General features: G+C 34.8%; 1 protein-coding gene across 5 annotated transcripts in view; it reads right to left on the bottom strand.

Moving 5' to 3' along the window:
* NALCN (sodium leak channel, non-selective) overlaps positions 1–21,884 on the bottom strand; it is a 294,980-nt gene that overhangs the window by 64,425 nt on the left and 208,671 nt on the right. For all 5 annotated transcript variants that reach the window (XM_074329501.2, XM_074329500.2, XM_074329499.2 and 2 more), the window contains 3 exons: positions 19,258–19,394; positions 17,811–17,952; positions 967–1,040 (listed from right to left, as the gene is read on the bottom strand). In XM_074329501.2, the coding sequence (XP_074185602.1) occupies positions 967–1,040; positions 17,811–17,952; positions 19,258–19,394 (353 nt within the window). The remainder of the gene's footprint in view (positions 1–966; positions 1,041–17,810; positions 17,953–19,257; positions 19,395–21,884) is intronic.

The raw sequence follows: 21,884 nt of genomic DNA, 5'->3' as shown, positions 1-21,884 counted from the left end.
ATCATCAGCCAATATAAAGAATAAACACATAGGATACCGTCTTGATTAGTTAGGATTATTTCGGGGCATACAAATTCCAGGTACTGTTGTGAAGTCAAGATAGTTTTTCAAATCATATATTAGCCTTATTTATTCATTACAGTTATCCAAGTTACAGTGACATACATTCTGGTGAAAATGCTTTACTGACTATTCTTATTAACAAAGGTAGCATAGAAGAAAATCCAACTCTTATTCCTTAGCACAAGTTTGGAGAAGGATTTCTAGTATAAATTTATTCCTTTGCCTTGTTAGCCATGCTACCTCTAGCTCCCAATATTTGTGTCATTTACACATGTCTATATAATGTATGAACCAATAAATTATATTGCAAATGTTTATGGATTTTTATAATGATCATGTTACTTTATATTATGACACAGTCTTATAAAATACTCTTACGTAGCCAGCTTAATTTTCCTTTCCGATATTTTATTTCAAGGCAGATTTTATAGAGTAGCATTAAAATTATGTTTTTATAAGCATTCTAAAATGCATATGCTTTTGATTCTTATAAATTTTAAATAAATTTATTCTTAATAAATCACAATTACTTTGAAAAAGCTTACCTTTTTACCATTTTCCCCTTAGATTGTGATTTGTCTTTTGGATATCACAAAAGGCATAAAAGTTGTAAGAATAAAAACAAGTTATTTTCATCTTTTTGTAAATGTTTAACTCATAATTTATGTTTAAATGAAAGAAAAGAAATGGTCAATTGAACTAATAAAATATGACTTTTTCAGGAAAGAGATTAATGATGTACTTGACATTATTGATAAGTACATAGTTACCCAAACCTACTTTCTAACATAAAGTATACATATATATAAATATTCAGAAAATTAGTTTGTGTAAAAAAAAACTATTTTTTGCTTAATATAATCCCACTTGTGTTTAAATATGTATCAACATTTAACTGTTTACCTTAAGATTTTAGTGACTGCAGTCTCCTTTTCTAGAAGATTCCTTGCCCTGATGCTGAAAACAGACTTGCGAAGCTGTAAAATTATGAGTATGACTTTAGTTTTGGAATGTAAAGAGATAACATACTGACAAATCATTACATACATTGAACAAATAACACTATTAAAACATTAAACATGATTTTTTTTCCCACAAAAGGATAATCATAGGATTGATTCTATCATTTCATTTTATTTTTTATTTTTACTTTTATTTAGGCAGAACTACAAACAAACTGTGGGGCCACATGTCACAGCTATAGATGCATTGGCTTTGCTCATTATAATGTCTGTCCCCTTACATCTGAATAGGCTATTCATTTGCCAAATAATTTCATGTTGAAATGAATAGAGGACTCTTTATTGTTATTGTTTAGTAAAATGTCCTCTAATTCACATGCATCTGTTTCTGGTGCTTGGCTTGTGACCCCAAACTTACTTGAATGATCAGAATGAGATGAGACTTCAAGGTTCCTTCCTAAATGGCAATGATGAAATTATTCCAGGGAAAAGGACTAAGAAAAAAACATCCCAGAGGCTGACTACAAACCGGAAGATGCATTCCCCAAACTCAGTTCTGGCCTGCTTAGTAGTTGCAAAAATCAGATTGGTCACAGATGTTTAGGAAGCCAATCTGGTCAGGAAAAGGGCAGAGAAAGAACAGGAAAGCACAGTATCCTGAGAAGATGCATTATAACAAATAACCAGAAGGTGTAACTCCAGTAACCAGACCAAAGGTAATACTTGGACATGACCTGTTCCTTTTGATCAACAGAATAGATTAGATTTCCTGAGCTTAATCACTGAGATTAGTGACTATTACAGGTATAGGGTAACTAGGAATCAGAGTTCTTGTTTACTAGAATTAAAAGAGCCTACTTATAAAGGCAAGGTTATGACCCAGTAGATAGTAATGTACTAGGTGATATGTACAGTAGAAAAAACGAGAGGGGTTATAGGACATTGGGTGGGAGGGGGATAGGCATGTCTCAAGTAGTGAGCAAAGACTTAATTGAAGAAGTAGAAGTCGTATTGGGCAGTTACAATTTCTGTAGGCAAAGTGGGAGGTGGGGGGCAGTGGGTAAAGGAATGAAGTTGGAAATGCATGCATAAGGAAAATTAACTCATTGCAAACTGTAAGTGCTGAGCTAGGTGGATCTTTAAGCAAGGCAAGTGGAGGAAATGCTGTAAGTTATACCGCGTGAACAAAGTTGAGGTAAGAAAAAAAAAAGAAGCGGGAGAGACAGAGCTCTGTATTCAGTGAAAATAGACCATCCAGTTTCTTTTAAACAAGTTAGGTAACTTGAGGTGCAAACTCACAGAGCTCCAATTTGCAAACCAATCTATAAACAAATGCTATAACGTCAACCAGTATGTCCATATGGCCATAACTGGAGAACAGGTAGTCATAAATTGGTCTTTTCAGCTACAACCGACAACCTAGATAACATCATAACTAGCAATATAATTTTCATATTTCACAGCAGATCTGTAATAAAGGGAAGGATCATTGAACACACTGGCAATTTCCCTCACATGAGGGAAGGTGGCACGCTCATTTTTTTCAATAATGAAAAACTGAATTGGTTTCATTATTCACCAGAATGCTCAGGAGAATAAATGAATGTGTAGACAAGGATACATTTTTTTAGAAATTACATTTGCAGGATAGCACACAAAACGCTGTTTACCATGATGTATTCTGAAACTTCCTTAAATCTTCTCCCTGAAGAACTCCCTAAAGACTTTTGGCATTGATTTAGCCTCCTCACGGCAATGGCACATCTCCTAAGGAGCGCTGTTTAGAATCACTTTGGAAATAGAGGACTCAGCTGAACGTCCCATCATGGTGGCCTTTCTGCTCTTTTGAGACCTGAGCACACACACAGTCATAAGACAGGCCCACGCTACAGGGTTCCTGAGACAGCCAGTTTTAGGAAAGGACTTCAGACCCTACTACTCTAATTTTATCTTCAAACGACGATGGTATGCCTTAGTCATCTTTCCCTTAATGTAAGGTGATGGTCTGAACTTAATCACCTATCTACTGCCCTGCAACTGAGCAACCGACATTTGAAACAGTGTTCTTCATGTTTGGAAAAGCCTTTGCAGAAACTGGGGATAATATTATATTGTTTACAAAATTATTTCTGCACTAGGATTGTTAAAGGGCTATCAAATCTCCTTTGTCCTAAACTTGAACTGATCAAAACACAATACTTTTTTTTAAAATTAAAGTTTATTGGGGTGACAATTGTTAGTAAAATTACATAGATTTCAGGTATACAATTCTGTATTACATCATCTATAAATCCCATTGTGTGTTCACCACCCAGAGTCAGTTCTCCTTCCATCACCATATATTTGATCCCCTTTACCCTCATCTACCACCCCCTTACCCCCTTACCCTCTGGTAACCACTAAACTATTGTCTGTGTCTATGAGTTTTTGTTTCTCATTTGTTTGTCTTGTTCTTTTGTTGCTTTTGGTTTATATACCACATATCAGTGAAATCATACGGTTCTCTGCTTTTTCTGTCTGACTTATTTCACTTAGCATTATAATCTCAAAATCTATCCATGTTGTCACAAATGTCCCTATATCATCTTTTCTTACCGCCGAATAGTATTCCATTGTGTATATATACCACAACTTCTTTATCCATTCATCTATCGAAGGACATTTTGGTTGTTTCCATGTCTTGGCCACCGTAAACAAAGCTGCAATGAACATTGGAGCACACGTGTCTTTATGTATAAATGTTTTCAGATTCTTTGGGTAGATACCCAGGAGAGGAATTGCTGGGTCATAAGGTAATCCTATTCGTAATTTTTTTGAAGAACCTCCACACTGCCTTCCATAGCGGCTGCACCAGTCTGCATTCCCACCAACAGTGTATGAGGGTTCCTTTTTCTCCACAGCCTCTCCAACACTTGTTACTATTTGTCTTGTTGATGATAGCCATTCTGACTGGGGTGAGGTGATGTCATTGTGGTTTTTATTTGCATTTCTCTGATGATTAGCGATGTTGAGCATTTTTTCCATATGTCTATTTGCCATTTGTATGTCCTCTTTGGACACTCTTAATCTATATAAGGGAGTACTTGAGAACTGGTTTTATAACTAACAGCAGAAGTAGCAAAAGAATAAATATTGTAACATAACTTCAGATTCAGCTTTGGGATGTTCTTGAAAGAAGAAAGAAAGGAGATGTCTATATCTACATATCTATCATCTATCTATCTATCTACCCATCTATCATCTATCTATCTATCTATCTATCTATCTATCTATCTACCTATCTATCTATCTATCTATCTATCTATCATCTATCTATCTATCTATCATCTATCTATCTATCTATCATCTATCTATCTATGTATATTTGATAGTCTAGATATGTATTTAGATAGTTATATATTTTAACTGCTCTTTTTTCTAGTAAATGAAGACGGCCTATAGTAATTATCTATTTGTTCCTTCAATTTTTTCTTTATTTTTATAGAGCTTTGCACATTGCTTTAGCGAAGGATATTTTCTGACTGCTAGTCACAAGTATTCAGAGCTACACTGCTCTGGAGTGCCCTCTTCTGGCTTCAAAAGATACTAACAGGCACCTGAAATAACGATCAAAACACAGATCTATTTCATGATAATTTTAGATCTGAAATTGTAGATTACAGCTATGAAAAGTGTCAGTAATTGTTCATTCTTCATATAAACATATCATAAATGTAAGACTTAATAGGAAGAGTATGCATGACATATTTACATACAGTTTGCATTGAAACAGATAAAAGATTAGTTGAAAAAGCCTCTCTTTTTGGTGGTTATATTTTGTAAACCTAATACATCTAACTCCACAAGATAACCACTCTTTGACTGAATTACTGTCAGAAATAAATAAAATTTAAATGCTCAAACAGTACAGAGATGATTTTTTTTTGTCTTAAATTTTAATTTAAAAGATCTCTCTAGAATTTTGTACTTTAACATGAAATTCAAGAGCCTAAAAGTTCAAATCAGTTTGTATGGTTATCTGTGGTTGAATAATTTGGAGCACACAGCAATGGATGGATCCAGTGTGGGTTTTTTTTTTTTTGGCAATGTTTATAAGTCTTTTAATCCATAGGTTCTCTATTTTCCCCTTACAGTAGTTGAAGAACCTGGGCCATTTGACCTGTAGTTTGCGGGAGTCTGGTTTTTGCTAAGTGCACATTCATGGTTCTTTTGTCTCTGTATTTCCTTTAAATTGGCAGCTGGATCCAGAGTTTCATCAGATTCAGATCTGATCCCTTTGGCAAGGTCAAAGGAGGTGTCACAGTCTTTCATCAGAAGGCACATAATGTCTGGTTGTCTCTCTTTGTGTGATGTTAGTAACATTGATGTTCATTGCTTAGTTCATTGTTCATCCAGTTTGGGAAATTGTCATTTCTTTTTCATTCATTAGTTGGAATACTTTTATAATGAGGTATTAGGTTGGTGCAAAAATAGTTGCAGTTTAAAAGGTTTAAAAAAAAAAAAAATGCAAAAACCGCAATTACTTTTGCACCAACCTAATACTTCCCCTCATGTAGGTCAAATTATCCCAACTGTGCTCGTTGGGAGCTTTTTTAAGTAGGCCCACAGGTGCTTTTGACGAGTTTAGTAGTGTTTGGCAAAGCTTCCTTGTTCTCAGGTATAACAAGTTATTCCCAGCTCATCTTGCATGCTTCCTATTCCAAATCAACAATTTCCTCCAAAGAGCCCTGGTTTATTTATTGAGAAATGGTGTTTTCAGAATATAATCTAGATTCCAGTAATACTCATTGCTGTTGAGTTCGTCATTGTTTTGAGGACTTTACTGAGTTTATTCTGATATTTTCAATTTAAATTCAGGAGATAGGATTTTTACCTAATCTCTTCTATATGATACCTGTATCTCTTCCCCCTTTCCCCAATCAAGACCCTTGGTTATCAAAGACACAGAGGATGACAGAATTAGACTAGCTCATAATAACTCATTAGTTTTATTTCACATTGCATAGACAGTAGTCTTAGCATTACAATACCTATTCTAAAACAAAAATGTAATTAATGCATATTTTAAAAGTGTTTGCATATATTCTTCCTATTCTCCTCTCTCATTTGTAGCCTAATTCTATAGTCATGTTAGCAGAGCAAATAGCTTTTACATATTTTACTCTTCATTTTAATCCTCACATAGTCATAGTTTTGTACATAATTATATCTTGAATGCTTACCAGTAGTTCTTATATCAATATCTTTGGGTCATTTTTGGGGTTCATTTTGGTTGTCAGGCACGTTTTTAGTAGTTTCCTCAGGAAAGACTCATGAAAACATTATTACTTACAATACTTGCTTTCCTACATCTTGATAACAGGTGTTTTTTTTTTTTTGTTTTTTTTTGTCACTTTAAACTTGAAAGTCAGTTTTCCTGGATATAAAAAAACCTGGTTCACATATTTTCTCCCTGAGTACCCTATACATGTTACCCTAATTCCTTCTGGCATAAAACATTACTGCTGAAAGTCTAGTGGTAATCTAAGGCTCTTTCTTTTATAAATCCCTTGTTCATTTTGAGCGAAATACCACTTTTTAAAAAATTTAAACTCCTGTATTTTGTGTGGACTGTGTCTTATTTTTGGTCACTCATGGTTGATATTTTCAGATACATGTGTACTTTCACTATGTACAATAGTTTCAAATCTTTTTATATTTCAGAAAAGTTTAGTACTTGTTCTGTTCTATTGCTTTCGTTTTCTTCTTTTGAAACTCCTATAACGTAGATATTGGACCATCTTTGACTTTCTTCAATTTGTCATTTTCTTTCAAATCATTTCTTTTCAATTTCTTAAAATTTCCTCCTCTTCACTTTCTATTTCTCTTAAGGTATCATTTGATATATGTAATCAGTTTATGTTCCTTCCAGTTCAGTCTTCATTGCTCTTATTTGTAATTATTTCTTGACTTCTAGTACTTTATGTGTGAGTTTTTAAATTCTTATTTATGTTGCTATTCTAATCTGATATAATTTTTAATGTCTTTTGATTTATTTTGCAACAGTATGCTACAGTTGGAGCTGTCTGCGGTCATGTCTTTATGTCATGCTTTCACTATCTATAGGAAAACTACTCTCTTCCTTTTTCTTGTTTTCTTATAACATCTGTAGGGAACTTGACTTTGACAATTTTCTGTTGCTCATTTTTATACAAAATTCTTTTTTTCTTTAATAGTTCAGTATTCCTTTTCTAACTTCAGAGCTGCTTCTTCTGTTATTTTAATACAGTAATCAAATACAGCAGTCTTTTTTTTTTTTTTTTTTTCTGGGATTTTCTGGCCCATTCCCCTCTAACACCACCGATTTTATCAAGATCTGCCTTTTCCTCTATCACTCTCATCATTGATCTGTTCAATTTTGATCCAACTTCTGGATGTTTTTCTTCACTGTGGAGCTAAGAGGGTGTACTCCTGTTCCCAGCAACATTAGGTGTCTTGTAACTCACTTTGGCTTCTTTTCCACAGGCACTGATACCATGTGTTATTGACTAAATATTTGTGTTCCCCCCAGATTTGTATGTTGAAGCCTAACCCTCAATATGATGGTATTAGAAGATGGGGTCTTTGGAAGGCAATTAAGTTTAGACAAGGTCTTGAGGATAGAGCCGCCACGATGGGATTAGTGCCCTTAGAAGAAGAGTAACAGACCAAAGCCCTTCTTCTGCCATGTGAGGACACAGTGAGAAGGCAGACATCTGTGAACCAGAAAGAGGAAGCAGACACTGAAACTACTGCTACCTTGGTCTTAGACTTCCTAGCCTCCAGAATTGTGAGAAATAAATGTTTATTGTTTACGCCATCCAGTCTATGGCATTTTGTTATAGCAACTTAAACAGACTAAGACATCATGTAAATCATGTAGCGATTGGTTTCTCTGCACCTGCATTTATTTTAGGGTTTGAGGATTACCCAGTTTTGTTGTAAATGTTGTCTGTGGACTTTTGCATTTGTTATCTAATATTCTTTTTATTTTCAAGGAGATTAAAAACGATGTCAATGTCTCTATCATCTTTCCAGAAGCCTCCTTAATTTTTCTTGTTGAATTTTGATGCAAATGTATCACTTTTATTACTCTTTTCAAAGAACAAAATTTTAGCTTTATTGATATTATTTATTGCTCCCCCCATTTGATTAATATTTACTTTTATCTTTATAATTTTTTTTCCTTCTGCTGTCTTAGTCTTTTCTTGGTTGTTATTTTTCTAACTATTTGAGTTGAATACTTGGAAGATTAATGTCAGCCCTATCCATTTACTAAATATGCATTCAACGCTATAATTTTTCCTCTAAAAACACCTTTAATTACTTCTCACAAGTTTCATACATATTATGGTCATTGTTTCTCAGTTCAGATACTTTTAATTTCCATTGTGTTTTCTCCTATATTCCCTAAGTTATTTAGAAGTGGTTTTAAATTTTTCAAATGTGTGGGTGCCTTTTGTGGTTATTATGTGGCTTCCAATTTTACTACATTTTGGTCAAATAATGTCTTCTCCAGGACATTAATTTAGTTTATATTAAAAATTCCTTTGTGGTACAATAAGTGGTCATGTTTTATAAATCATTCATGTGTTCTTGCATCAGCATGTCTAATCACTAGTCATTGATGGAGAATTGTATAAATGACCATTGCATGACGCTGGTAAACTATATTTTTCAAATCCCCTAAATCCTTATTCATTTCCATGGCTCATTGATGTAGTGTTGAGGTATTATACACATATTTTTAAACTTAATCTTCAAATTAATCTTCATAGGTAGGTATTATTATCTCTTTTCTACAGATGAGAAATGTGAGGTTCACAGAAATTAGGTTGTCTAAGGTTACCCACACAATAAATTGCAGAACGATGCAGCTTCTGGGTTGTGCAGCTTCAGTGTTCAAATCTTTTCATTACATCATGATGTCTATGTGAAATGTTACTAGGCTTAACAGTTTAAAAAAAGCATATTCCAAACTACGAGTGTACGATAATAAAACATTGTCTGCTAGACTTGAAAGATTTTGTTTACACATATAATAAGCTCTTACTTATCCCAAATCATAATGCAAAATCTAAACTAGCTAACCTTTTTATTTGTTCTATATATATAAAATGATTTTCAGAATAAAAACCCTGAAATATTAAAAAAGATCAGTGAACTTTTCTAACACTTTAAACACAGTATGGTTATAAGTATTTATAGTTTACATTTACTGATTCCTTAAAATCAGGGATCCATCACAACTTTTAATTAACAAGAATACTAATTCAATTTATTCAATCACCTGAGTGTAACTACAGCCCTATCAGGGAATATTAAATTCCTTTGGGATGCTGCCATGCTTATATCTAAAGAAGCGTATTTTCACTCTACTTCAAAATGAAGCCATTAATATTTATTTGAGAACGAAAACCACAAATATAAGTATTCAACTAACTTTTTGACTTGGAATTGTTAACAATACATTTCTGTTTCTAACTGGGAAAAAAGTTTGAGAGGCCCTATTTTTCTTTTCTCACTTTGAGAATATTAACAGATTTATAATAATGGGAAAGTGTTTATAACAACATATGATCATAATGCACAAAATCATGGTCTGATGAGCAGGGCTTGATGAATGTCATTTCTGCTGGAAAGGTGTAATGTAATTATTGTAATGAGCCACTTGATTGAATAAGTCTCCCACATAAAATACAGTAATTGAAAATAAGCAATTACTTAAAATTACATGGGTTGATAGTGGTACCTCATTTATCTGTATTTGAATTTTTCATGCACCTGTGAACTGAAAATTAATCTCAAAGTGCATATGACAGCTCATGTGTATGGCAAGATGTTTTTATAAAATAAACATTTTATGGAATTAACATTATGCTTAGAAAGATTTAAAAAGCTGATCAGTGTAGGTGGCAGCAAGATTAAAACAGATATATATACATATACATATATATATATATATATGTATATATATAAAGGTCAATGCCATTATAATATCATATTATGAAGCTTTAAATATGTCTCAGAATGTGAATTTTGTGAAAAAGGGAGTTTTAGATAATGAGACAACATTTCTGATTTTAACTTATTTCAACATTATTCTGAATCCTGAAAAACACCAGGAATAAAAGTTAAATTATATACAAATATGTATGTGTACACATACACCCCTCCCCCCCAAAATCTTCCCTCTTCCTTTGGTCTCCATGGCATTCTGCACCCATTGATCACTGATCTGTGTGTGACACATCTTTTGATCTTTCTGTGAATTCCACTAGATCATGAGCATTACATGATAAGGATGGTGTATTTCTTGTCTACTACATTTTCCTCTGTTGTCTACCACTGTGTATAGTTCGTTCTTTAAATATATTTAAAGAATGGATAAATTTCTTAATAGTAAATTAAATTTCTGTACTATGTTTTTTTTCTTATGAGGTGAATCCTTGAAATAACAAATGTAAATCACATAAAAATTATTGTCACCCCCATAAGTTTTAAAAAAAATTACAAAGGAGGACTGCTTATTTTAAAATGTATCAATTCACTTGATATATAGGAAAATATTGTCCAGCTAGAAACTAAATGATTGGAAACTTAATTGTCTTGACATCTTTGTACTTGAATTTTGTGACAGTGCTTTAATCACTAAAGTAGTAGCCTGTCTCATCGTAGATTTGGTAAAATCTTCAACACCTTACATCACCTAGACTAGTATAATGAAACTGATGATGCTAAGAATGAGGGAAAAGCAGTATCTTCAATTATTGAAGAAAATTAGATGTGTTTAATATACAATGCTTACTGGTAATAAACTATAGTACATACTAGATAAATATAATTATAGAAGTAAAAGATAAAATGATTATGGTTATAACTCATATAAATAGAAAAGCAAATATTGAAAATATGCAGAGATTTAAAATAATGAGGGAATTTATGACTGTGGGAGAAAATGCCAGATTCTTTTAACCATGTAGATGTTTGTGAATTTAACATCCATGCATTCTAATACAAGGGGGCAGTCCTTGGTCTCCAATTATGATTCAGTTGTATTTGAACTTCAGGTCCAAATAACAAGACCACCATCAGGAGCAACCACAACACCCTGAAACTGGCATATCATTTAATAGAAAATAAAACTTGTAAGTGAAACTATACTCAAAAGAGAAGAATGTTTAAAAAGTAGAGCCAAATGTAAATTTCAAAGATAGGTTTAGCTGTAACCTCGGCTCTCTCAAACCTGTTTTGGAGACAGTACTAAAAACTCTTTATTAAAAACCTTCCATATTACCTATAAAAGATGCTTAATCCTAGACTGATTTACTTTGACCTTCAATTAATGTATACCTAATGAATGCAAACAAATTACATATCGCCCCAACCTAAAAATGATGACACAGTTAAAGGTTCTACAAAAAGAAAAATGTATATATATAAAATATATATCACTGATAGGGTATTCCTACTCTCATATTAGTTGAAAGCAGGAAAATCTGCTTTTATGTATCTTTCTGTTTCCTTTCCATTATTGTGAATACATGGGTATTCAATGATCTACTAAAAGCGTTTTTATGCTAAAAAGAGAAGTGCATAGGGTTTTCATATTTGGTCTGATGAACACTTCTTCCCTCCCCTGGACCACACTACCTTATATCTTCACAGTAGTACAGCCCCTCAGGCTGTAGTATCGTGTAATTTCCCACTCTTCTTCTAGAGAAACATCTTGAGTGGCATTGCTAAGATGCTAAGCTATTACTTTAGAAAAATCTTTCATAGAGTAAACAAAAGCCCTAAAGATGCAAATAGGTTGTTCTCTCCTTTTTCTTTTTTTTTAAGTGAGTAACTGTTCATCCTGGAAATTCGAGATTATGCTGAATGACTTGCTATGTCTGGACTTACCGGAACAAATCACCAAATACTCTATAATCACATAGAAAATTACGAAATGCTGTATGGCAATCAACAAAGCTTTGTGAAGAGTAAATCTTTCCAGAACCATTTAATTTACTTCTTGAAAGTCTGAGACACTAGGTTGGTGATGGGGGTAGTAACTGAAATATTACAAATCAGACTCCAAAAAAAAAAATCAAACTCATGGACAATAAGGAAAAGAATCAGTACTTAATATATTGTGCTCAATTGGACTGTTCCATGTGAAGGTTAACTTGTTTAAGTAAAAGTCATTTGTCTTGATTGATGAATATGTCTATTTGCTGAGTCTGACTTTGTGGTTTGGTTTACTATCAGTAACCTTTCTTATCAGGCACATAACATATGCTATGCCAGGTGCAATACTAGGCATTTAACATACATCAGATTATTTAATTATCATAACAAACCTTAAAAATAAGAATTATCTCTATTTTATAGATGAGGATTGGAACCTATGTCACTTAATCACTATTCTACTCTGCTTCTCACAATCAGTTTACGTCAAACATGTTATGCTTCCCATGCTTTTCCACATGGCTCCCTCTCTGCCTGGAGAGCCTTTCTCCTATATCGCTCAATCTTCCTTCTCCTGTAAAAAGGACTTAGGTCCTGTCTCATGTTCCTGTAATATTTTTTACTTTCATCCACTTACATGTGTTTCTCTCCATTAGACTCTAAGCTTCGAGAGGGTGTAGTTCTTATCTTGCTCACTGTTGAATTCCCACAACCCAGAGGAGCGCATATGAATAACAGGTGTTTCACAAATATTTGCTGAGTGACTGAGTGAATGTTGCAGACTTACGGAAATGCAAAGGGTAAACAAAACATAGTCATTACTTTTACCACTTTCCTCCTTGTCTCGTACCTGTGTTACCTATTAACTGTGAAGGCTGATTACAGAATTTACTGTTAACATATGCATGGTAGAAAGCAGGCAGGTAAGAGAGCATTGCGGGGCATTTGGTTCTGTCAAGATGTCCATGCTTAGAAAATGTCCCTGGGTTCAAGGACACATAAAGTTTATTTATACTTTTGATTTACAGGATTAAAACATAAAAAAATGCTATCATATTTTATTGGTCCAATAATTGTGTTGTGACTCTTGCCAACAATCACTCTTCGTGCCTCGGTAGTATAGCTGGTAATGGCACATGGAGTTAGGTAGATGTAGATGGATCAGCGTTAGAATGCTGTCAAAGAGCGATATATATATTAACTATACAGACTAAACGTCTCTGTCAAGGTTTTGGACAGGGCCAAATTTCTAGGGCTTTTTGGTATGGACCAAATGTCTCAAGATATGTTTTGGACAGAACCAAATGTCTGCTGATCACAAGAGAGAAAGCAGACATTGCCCTCTTGTTGGAGAAACACTCACTGTTCTTTATCATATGGGTGCCAGTACTGTACTAGGAAGTACGAGGGCACAAGGGTGGCCGAGACGGCCCTCATCCCTCCATCTGTCTCAGGATGATATAACTCTGAGGTTTACTCATGTTCCCCAGACCATTGTAGGTTCTACTGACCCCAGAAATGGCACACCAGCCATGAAAGCAGGGCAGAAAGATCACACACCTCAGCTAAGAACGGTGAGAGTGCCCAGATCCAAGTACTGGTGGCAACTTACGTTGACTTGGAGGAGGTGATTCATTTCTGAGGACTGAGTGGGCTGCTTTTATTACCAGCATTACTAGAAAGCCAAGTTCATGTCTCAGTTTTTTAACAAGCACTCTACTTAAGAAACCTAGAGTTTAATTTCAAAAATATGGAGGAAAAAATAGGTAAAAAACCATTGACTGACTTCCTTGGAAACTAGAAAAACTTATCTCAAAATATGCAGGTTTATCCTTTAATCAGGAACAAATGGAACCCTCTGCAGAGGCTCCAGGTGCGGGAGAGTGGGAGGAGAAAGGAATGTGGGAATCAGCTCTTGGGAACATGTTTTCTTTGGAGTCTGTAAGGGCAGGTTTATGTCCTAAAGATGAGGAGGGAAAAAAACATTTTCTTTTTCCTTTAGGATCTGAGCAGGTCACAACAATGGCTTAAAGATTTTACATTTTTGTTTGCTTGTTGTTTACAGGGAGAACGACAGGTATTTTAAACCATGTGATAAAGGTAATCAAACAGGGCTATTTTTAAAAAACATGGTCTCTGCAAAGTGTGGTTGCCATGGGAATTACTTATGATAGTTCAAAGCCAAGGTAATTACTAGGAGAAAATCTTGCCAAACATGTGCTTTCATGTTTCCTGCATTGCTTAATCACCCCCACTCCCCAGCGTTTGTTGTCAGTTTTTTTTCCCCCCCCTTAGCTTGTGATCTGTAGGTTCCTGGGGACTCAGTGTTTATCCTGGCAAGAGAAAAGTGATTCCCTCAGTGGAGTTTCTCCTTACTGGTAATCATTAAGGGAAAAGTTTTATTTTATTATTCCTTTGCTATGTTATAGGAATCGCTGATAAGCCAGCTTCTCATTTTCTTTTTATTTTTAGGACTCTTTGAGGAAAAAAAAACAACAACCTCAATTTGTAGTGCAAAATGCTGGAAGAATTTTTTCGCATAAAGTGAAGTACTTTGCCATCCACTTGACACCTACTGACATTTCTAAATTACAATTGGGATTGTAATGAAAATTTCCTGATAAATACTTTATCAGGGGTCTGTTCAGGATTTTTGTGTGTTTATGTATTTTTGTTTTTAAGTGGCTTTAGGGTTTCTTAACACTAGTGAAAAAGGCTTGCCACAGTGAAAATACAAATACTAGACTGCTTTGTCTTTGGTGTCTGCTTCCTTCAAATCCTCACCATTGAAATTCATTAGGTGGAATTCTCTGGTTTGGGTTTCGCTGGCCCAGTGGCACTCAACAAGGATGACAAATCCTGACTATTTATGAAGAACACCAGGAAGTGATGGGAGCTTAAGCAAAAACAGTGGATCCAGTGTCAGGTGGGTTTATCACTTTGTGAAATACATAAATGTTGAATCACTATGTCGTTTTGTATACTTGAAACTAATTTAAAAAACAAACAAAAAATTCAATAAATATCCTTTGACTTCCAAATAAACATTAAATATATAGTTATACAAAAAAAAGTAAACAGTGGACCCTGAAAGAAATTGTAAAGTCTACCATTCTGGCAACTTAGATAAAGTCAAAGCTTTAAGAATGGATGGAAGCACGGGTAAGTCTTTTGCTGCAGTTACAAGATGGTAGCTGCTCCTGAGATGAAGAGAAAATACGTTCTCTACATCTCACTTCCTAAACTGGAGCATTTACCCAGATGATGAAGGCTGTAACGGGATAAACAATATTATTCCAACTGTAATTAAATCTACATATGGGCCAACTAGTCTTACCTGGGATAAAGGGCCACCTAACCATCATTGACAATTATCCTTGTATAAGATAATGCATTGTGTGTTTCAATCAACTGAACTTATAGATTGACACTGCCTGCAGGCTTCAAAAATTCTAGTCTCTCTTAGGTACTTGCGTGACTTGGCCACCACAGAGGAGCAGAGTATTGCTAGTTCATTAGATTTCAGGAGATTATGAGGGCAGCTCAAGTGTAAGGCTACAGAAGAAAACTATAATTCTTAGCTTACTTTCTGGTAGTTAAAGATAACTGTTAAATGAGAAGGTTTAAAAAAAGCCCCCAAAATACAAGGATACTAATGAAATCAGAAATGGCATTCAAGGGTCTCTGACTGCAAAGCAGCACAGAGATGGCCTGGGGAGGGATGACACCAGGCACGCAAAAGAGGACACCAAATTGTCCTTAGACTCCACCCCACACCTGCCAAGAATCTTTTACAGTTTTTTCCTCACCTATGTTAAAACATGCTGTTCAAAAATGTGAGAAACTTTATGTTTCTTTTTAGAGAGAAGATAAATTTTCACGGGCCAAGATTTCAATTTTGTGTTTCCAATAGGATAATGTTACCAGTGATTTAAAAAAAAAAAAAAAAAAAAAAAAGAAAAAGCATGTTCTGGATTTGCCACTTTGGGCATAAATGATATCAGCTCTCCACACTCTTTCTGGAGGTAGCTGGTTACAACCACAGCCCAGCCTGGGGGTTCATTGCACATGTATGGCTTGAAGTCCTTTGAAATAAATGAAAAAATATAAACAATATGTGTTCCTATTATGTAAAATGCCATCTGAGACTAATTGGAGGAAAGTAGGCCATTATTATCCTCTCATTGTATTATTGGCTGACATGAACTTTTGTGTCCTTGCACTGTGCACAGTGTTGAGTGAAATATAACTGTGGAGAAGAAAGGTGACATGCTTAATAATAATAAAGGAGATAAAGACTTTAAGGAGATTTAAGAGTACTGCATGCGCATGTGTGTGCACCCAGAAACACACACTTCATGATTTTAAACTCAAAATCTAAAAGCAAAGGATGATTTTAGTTGAGACCAAATTAGTGGTCTAGAAGATCAAGCAGAACAAATATCTCAGAGCAGAGAAGAAAAAAAAAAGCAAAATGGCAATTATAAGGAAAAGGAGGAGAATAAAAGAGCAGGAGGAAAAGTAACAATTGGACAAATAATAGATGAAAAATTTCTTGACAAAAATCTTAGTTTGCAAACTGAAAAGACTCCCCAGTTTGGGCAGTTCGAATGATAAAAGACATGCAAAGTATATCCTGGTAAATTTTCTGAACTCTAAAGATACGAAGAAAGTCTAATGAAATTTCTAAAACAAATCAGAAAACCAACCAACCACCAAAGAAAAACCTAAATAATTACTTTCGACTGGGAAAAAAAATGACATTGGCATCAGATTTGCCATCTATAATCTTGGAATCTATAAGACAGAGGAATAACATCTCTAGATGATTGCAAGAAAATAAGTAAGTGAAAGTTCTTGAAGAAGAAGAGACACACTGCAAAGGAAATCATCACTATAGTAACTGGGAACAAAATCACTAAAACTACAGCAGAGAATAGAGAAATTTGTCGGGGGTGATGGGGGAGAAGTTCAAGTTTCAGGAGGGGATGGTGGAAAAGCTGTACCGTAGGAGAGGAGCAAAGCAAAAGTACTCGAAAGTCCAATCCTTACGGAGTGGGGGGACAGTGGGGAGAAATAGAGAATGTCGGAGGATGTAGAGTTGGAATTTTATTTTCAAATGATGATTGAGAAATATGTATTTGATTATAAGCAATAGAAAAAGGGTAGTTAACGATTTACAAGAATAAAAAATAAATGAAGGCTTCCAAAGAGAAATACGTGCAAGTAAATTAGATGCCTTTGCAAACTCGAATCTTTAATCTCTTTTATAAATTCTGTTATTGATCTGTCATTTTCTAACAGTGGACTATGAGAAAAAGGTTCCTTACCTACTTTTCAAATGATAAAGAAATAGGTAAAATCAGAGCAAGAATAAGATAATATACCTAGAGAAGCACTCAAAAAAAGGTAGTTATTTCGGATGATTTTAGAGAAACTTGCTCTGGTTATTCTCCCTGGCATAACAACTGAAATAAGCACGGTTTCCTGCAGAAGGCAACATGTGGGCAACTTTTAAACCTGGGCTGAACCTTAGAGATCAGAACCCTTCCTTCTGCGTGTGAGAAAATGAGGATTTGGGGAGGCCCTTGACCTGTTCGAAGTCACACATCTGCTGCATGGCACCGCTCAAACGCTTACTTATAGAAATGCAAAATTGAAATTCATTAATTTAAACATATTGTTATTTTTAAAATTATTTTTTTCATTATTCTCCTGAGACGTTAGGTTTCAGGACCGCCACACAATTACGTGTTTTTTTCTCTAACACATATGTTTAAGAAAAATTTGGTTATTTGAGACAGTGATTCTTACTTTTTGGTCAATGTATTTGTTGTCTTCAATTGCAGACCGTTTGGGGTGATCACATGATGAGGAAGAGGCCGACGGAAGGCTTCTTAAGAGGCAGCAAGTGTCTTGTTGCTGGCGATCAATAAACTGCTTCATAAAACTTTCCCTTTGCAAATGAAGTATACATACAACACGTGTTATTAATGAAATGGAGCAAGGAGTAGCATTTCGCTGTGATTGCTTGTTTAAGCTACAATAAAGCAGTGACAAAAGTTCTTAGAAAACAAGACATGTCATACCAAGAGTGGTGTTTAGATTAATTACCAAAGTAATTCATTTCGAGAAAGTTTCCTAGATCTTCAGTTATTCCTGTTATGTCCCTAACATAACTTTTAAGCAATGATATTCAGTAACTCATGGTATTTTTTAATCCTCTTGTGGTAATAAGATACTTTTTCCCCCCCTCGAAGACTTGAAAGAATTAGTTCATCTCTCTGAACTTCCATTCATCTTAAGAATCTTTGAGAGATAATTTTGCATTAAAGACTCAAAATAAGTCAAAGAAAATAAAAGAACTTACTTCATCTGATCTCTAAAGCATGGTGAGAATTCAAATAACATCTTTACAGATAACCGCTAATCTTGAATCTAGTTTATGGCTCTTTCATACTGCATATTTTCAGGTTTAAAATTTTTTTAAATCAGAAATGCAAGTATATTTACATTTGAATTTTAAATATTTTTGCACCACATCCAGTCTCATACTTTTATAACTGCCTCATAGAACTGGTTTTAAAACTAGTTATATTAAAAAAGTCATATTTCATATTCTGGTTCTATTTGTAATTTTTGAGCTATAATGGGAAGACTTGCCTTTAATTTTTAAAAATAAGTGCTTTACAGCATCTTTTATGCAATGGCTTAACTGGAAAGCAAGGTGGTAGAAATCAAATTAGCATGAGTGGGTAATGCCATGATTCTTCTTTTAAAAAGTGGAAGACAAATTATATTGCAGTGAGACATGGCATTCTAAACAGTGCTGTTACAGTAGTACAGAAATCCGGCCAGTGGCGCTTCTCTATTGACTTGAAAATAAAAGGGGCTCTGAGTCAATTTTGTCCTTACATGGTTGAGGGTCTCAGGTTGAAGCCTTATCTGCCATCTCTGCAACCTTAAGCACCTTCCCTAGTTACCTGGGAAGTCAAATCCCTGAGGAGCATCTCTGGAAGGAGCCGTGGGAAGCAGCCTTCCTGACTATGCTAATATACTTGTCAAATGACACTGCTCTGAATATACTGTTTAGAGGGGTCAATGGTTTTAAAACAGAGGTAGAGAGAGGAGAAATATGGATAATAACTTAAAAATAGAAAAACAACGCACCCACATGAGTTTGAAAGAAGGGCTGAATCAGATTTAAGATGAATCTTTTACAGGGTATTTGAGATAAACAATTAAAAAAATACTTTAATACCTGATTTTAGGAACTGTAAAATCTGAAGGAAGCTTTGAGATTTTCACCATTTGTGGTCTGTTGGGAAATTTTTCAAAGATTCGAAGGCGCAAAGGGAGCTTTTCTTTGGTGTCTGCATTTGCTTCACTTTGCTTTAACTAAAGAAAAAAAAAATAGAGAGAAGAAAAGAGGAGCCCCTTTAGTACTATCAGTCATAGATGATCAGAAATTTTTGAATCAAAGAAACAATGAGTTGTTACATGAGGAAACAGTAGATGGCAGCAAAGAACTGCCAAGTATATGTCTGTCACCTGCCATATAATCTCTGTATTCAAACTGAGCACCAGGAAAACAAAACTAAATTAAACAAAAAACTAAACCAGAAAAAAAGTTTAGAAGACAAATTTGTTCTTTTACTCCCAAATATAAACTCCATACCGAACATTATTTTCTGTTGAACTATTTATTATCACTAACATACTTAAAAAACAAAATTTGTTTTTATAAATATGTGTGCTAGAATTAGAAATCAAAAGAATAAAAAATAAATTAAAACCCTAAGTCGTAATACTTGAAAAGAGTAAAAATGTCAAGAAAAGTTGGTCATTTACTCTGATTAAAAAGAAAAGCTCAAAATGGAAATAATACATTGGTACATAAAGGAAGAGTCTCCTGTTTATTTGTAAAGATGCTTGGGAATTATTACATTACATGCCATAAAACATCTTTGCAAGAAATTACATGCAAATAGTATGTATGTATGTATGTATTTTTCTATAAGATGGTTTTTATATTTCTACAAATCAGGTTTCAGAGAAGCTGAGGTTTGACATCACAAACCGGAACCAATGCTGAGCTAAGGAGACATCAGTAAGGATCGATTTGACTGGCAGAATTCTGACCTGAAAAATGAGGTAATGGTTTCCACACTTTCTCCCTCCCTTTTGTTTCCTCTCCCAAGGTTGACTTCTCTTGTGGCCCTTCCTTACTTCTCTTGACCATTCATTCCCCTCCTCTCAGACCTCTCTGCAGACCAGAATTAATCTCTCCATGTCCCCCTTCTCACATCCTGTCTCCTGTCCTGGCTCTGCAAACCTCACTGCTCCTGTTCAAAGAGTACCTCTAATTCAGGCAGCCTTTTTGGTGGAGTTAGGGAAGCATGTTTCAAAAGCCATCAGCATCTTATTCCTATCTGGGTACGCTTTTACTTGATAACTAAAATTTGTCTTGGGTTTGTGGAAAGATTAGCACGAGAGGCTGAGAAAGTTGTTATAACAGGAAGATTGGTAGCAACTCTTCCCTTGTACCCATGTGGGGACATCCAAACTGAGCAGAGAGAACACGAGACTACATTTTGGAGGAGTATCCCAATTTCAATACATTATGTGGCTTAGTTGTCCAGCTGGTTGTGAGTTCATAGTGAGATTATGTGTCTTATTTCTAGTTCAGAAAATGTGTCTCTTTTCTCATTCCACTACAGAAACTGTTTTAACATTTTTGTTTCATATAATATAAATATTTTACCATAACTGTTTGTATGTCTTCTTTCATTTTGTGGCTCACCTTTGGATTTTTTGTCTTAGGTGGTTATCTTATTTAGGGAAGGGGCCACTGGTATTCATTGGCTTCCTATCTCCCTCAGTGGAACACTGAGCATGTTCTCAATAATTTGACAGTTATGATGATGACAGTGATAAAATATTAGCTCCCAAAGGCACAAAACAAAAATGGCTAGCGTCTCCATGAGATGCAGGCAATTAGAAATATGGCTCCATTCATAAACAAAGACATTCATGAAGAAGAGACTTATTTTCCAAAAGTTAATTACACAACTAGTAGAAAAATATTTCTCAGGGTAAGTAGAGTATACAGAACAAGAAAAAGCAGTTAGGAAATTAAGTCAGAGCAGAAAGAAAGACAGTCACATGAGGCCAAAGACAGGCTGAGAAGACAGAGCAGAAATAAGGTATTTAGTTCATGTCTTTGCTGACACATGCATTTATATGTTGATGCAGTTACTTATAAATAAAATCCCATAGGCCAAGTTCATTCCTAAGTTCTGGGGATAGAAAAATAACTAACACACCGCACTTGCCCTCACAGAGCCCTTATTATAATGAATAGATATTTATATAAACAGATAATGACAATAAAATAGCTGCCGTAGCCAGGATAAAAAGAAAGTGCTGGGAGCACAAGGTGAGGAAAAAGGGAGAAACAAACAAACAAACAATGAAGGTGCGACTTCTATTTCCAGAGACTTCTTGGGCAGCAGAACTGCTACACATGACTATACTAGTTAAGGTTTTAGATTTATCAGGACTGGTATGTGTATGTTATGAGAATTAAATGTCTTCAAAGAGGCACAAGAGCAAATGGTATATTAATCAGGACATGTCACCAAAACAAAAACAAAGGGCTCTTTCCTGAAAACCTCCCAATTTGTCCATCCTTTCGATCTCCCCCCTCCACACACACACCGCCCAGTGCTTCCCTAGTCAAAGATATCACCTGGGCTCCTATACTCCCTTCCATGGTCCTCCATCTGATTTGTCTCCTGTGAATCTGTTCTCCATTCTGCAGTCATAGTAATCGTCTCACCTTCTGGCTTAAGCCCTTCAATGGTGTTCCATTGTTCTTAAAACAAA

The sequence above is a fragment of the Rhinolophus sinicus genome, chromosome 16, assembly GCF_057876585.1.
Source record: "Rhinolophus sinicus isolate RSI-liver-muscle chromosome 16, RSI-T2T, whole genome shotgun sequence".
NCBI lineage: Eukaryota > Metazoa > Chordata > Mammalia > Chiroptera > Rhinolophidae > Rhinolophus > Rhinolophus sinicus.
Note: the sequence above shows the minus strand (reverse complement) of the source record. Positions and strands in the feature narration are given on the sequence as shown.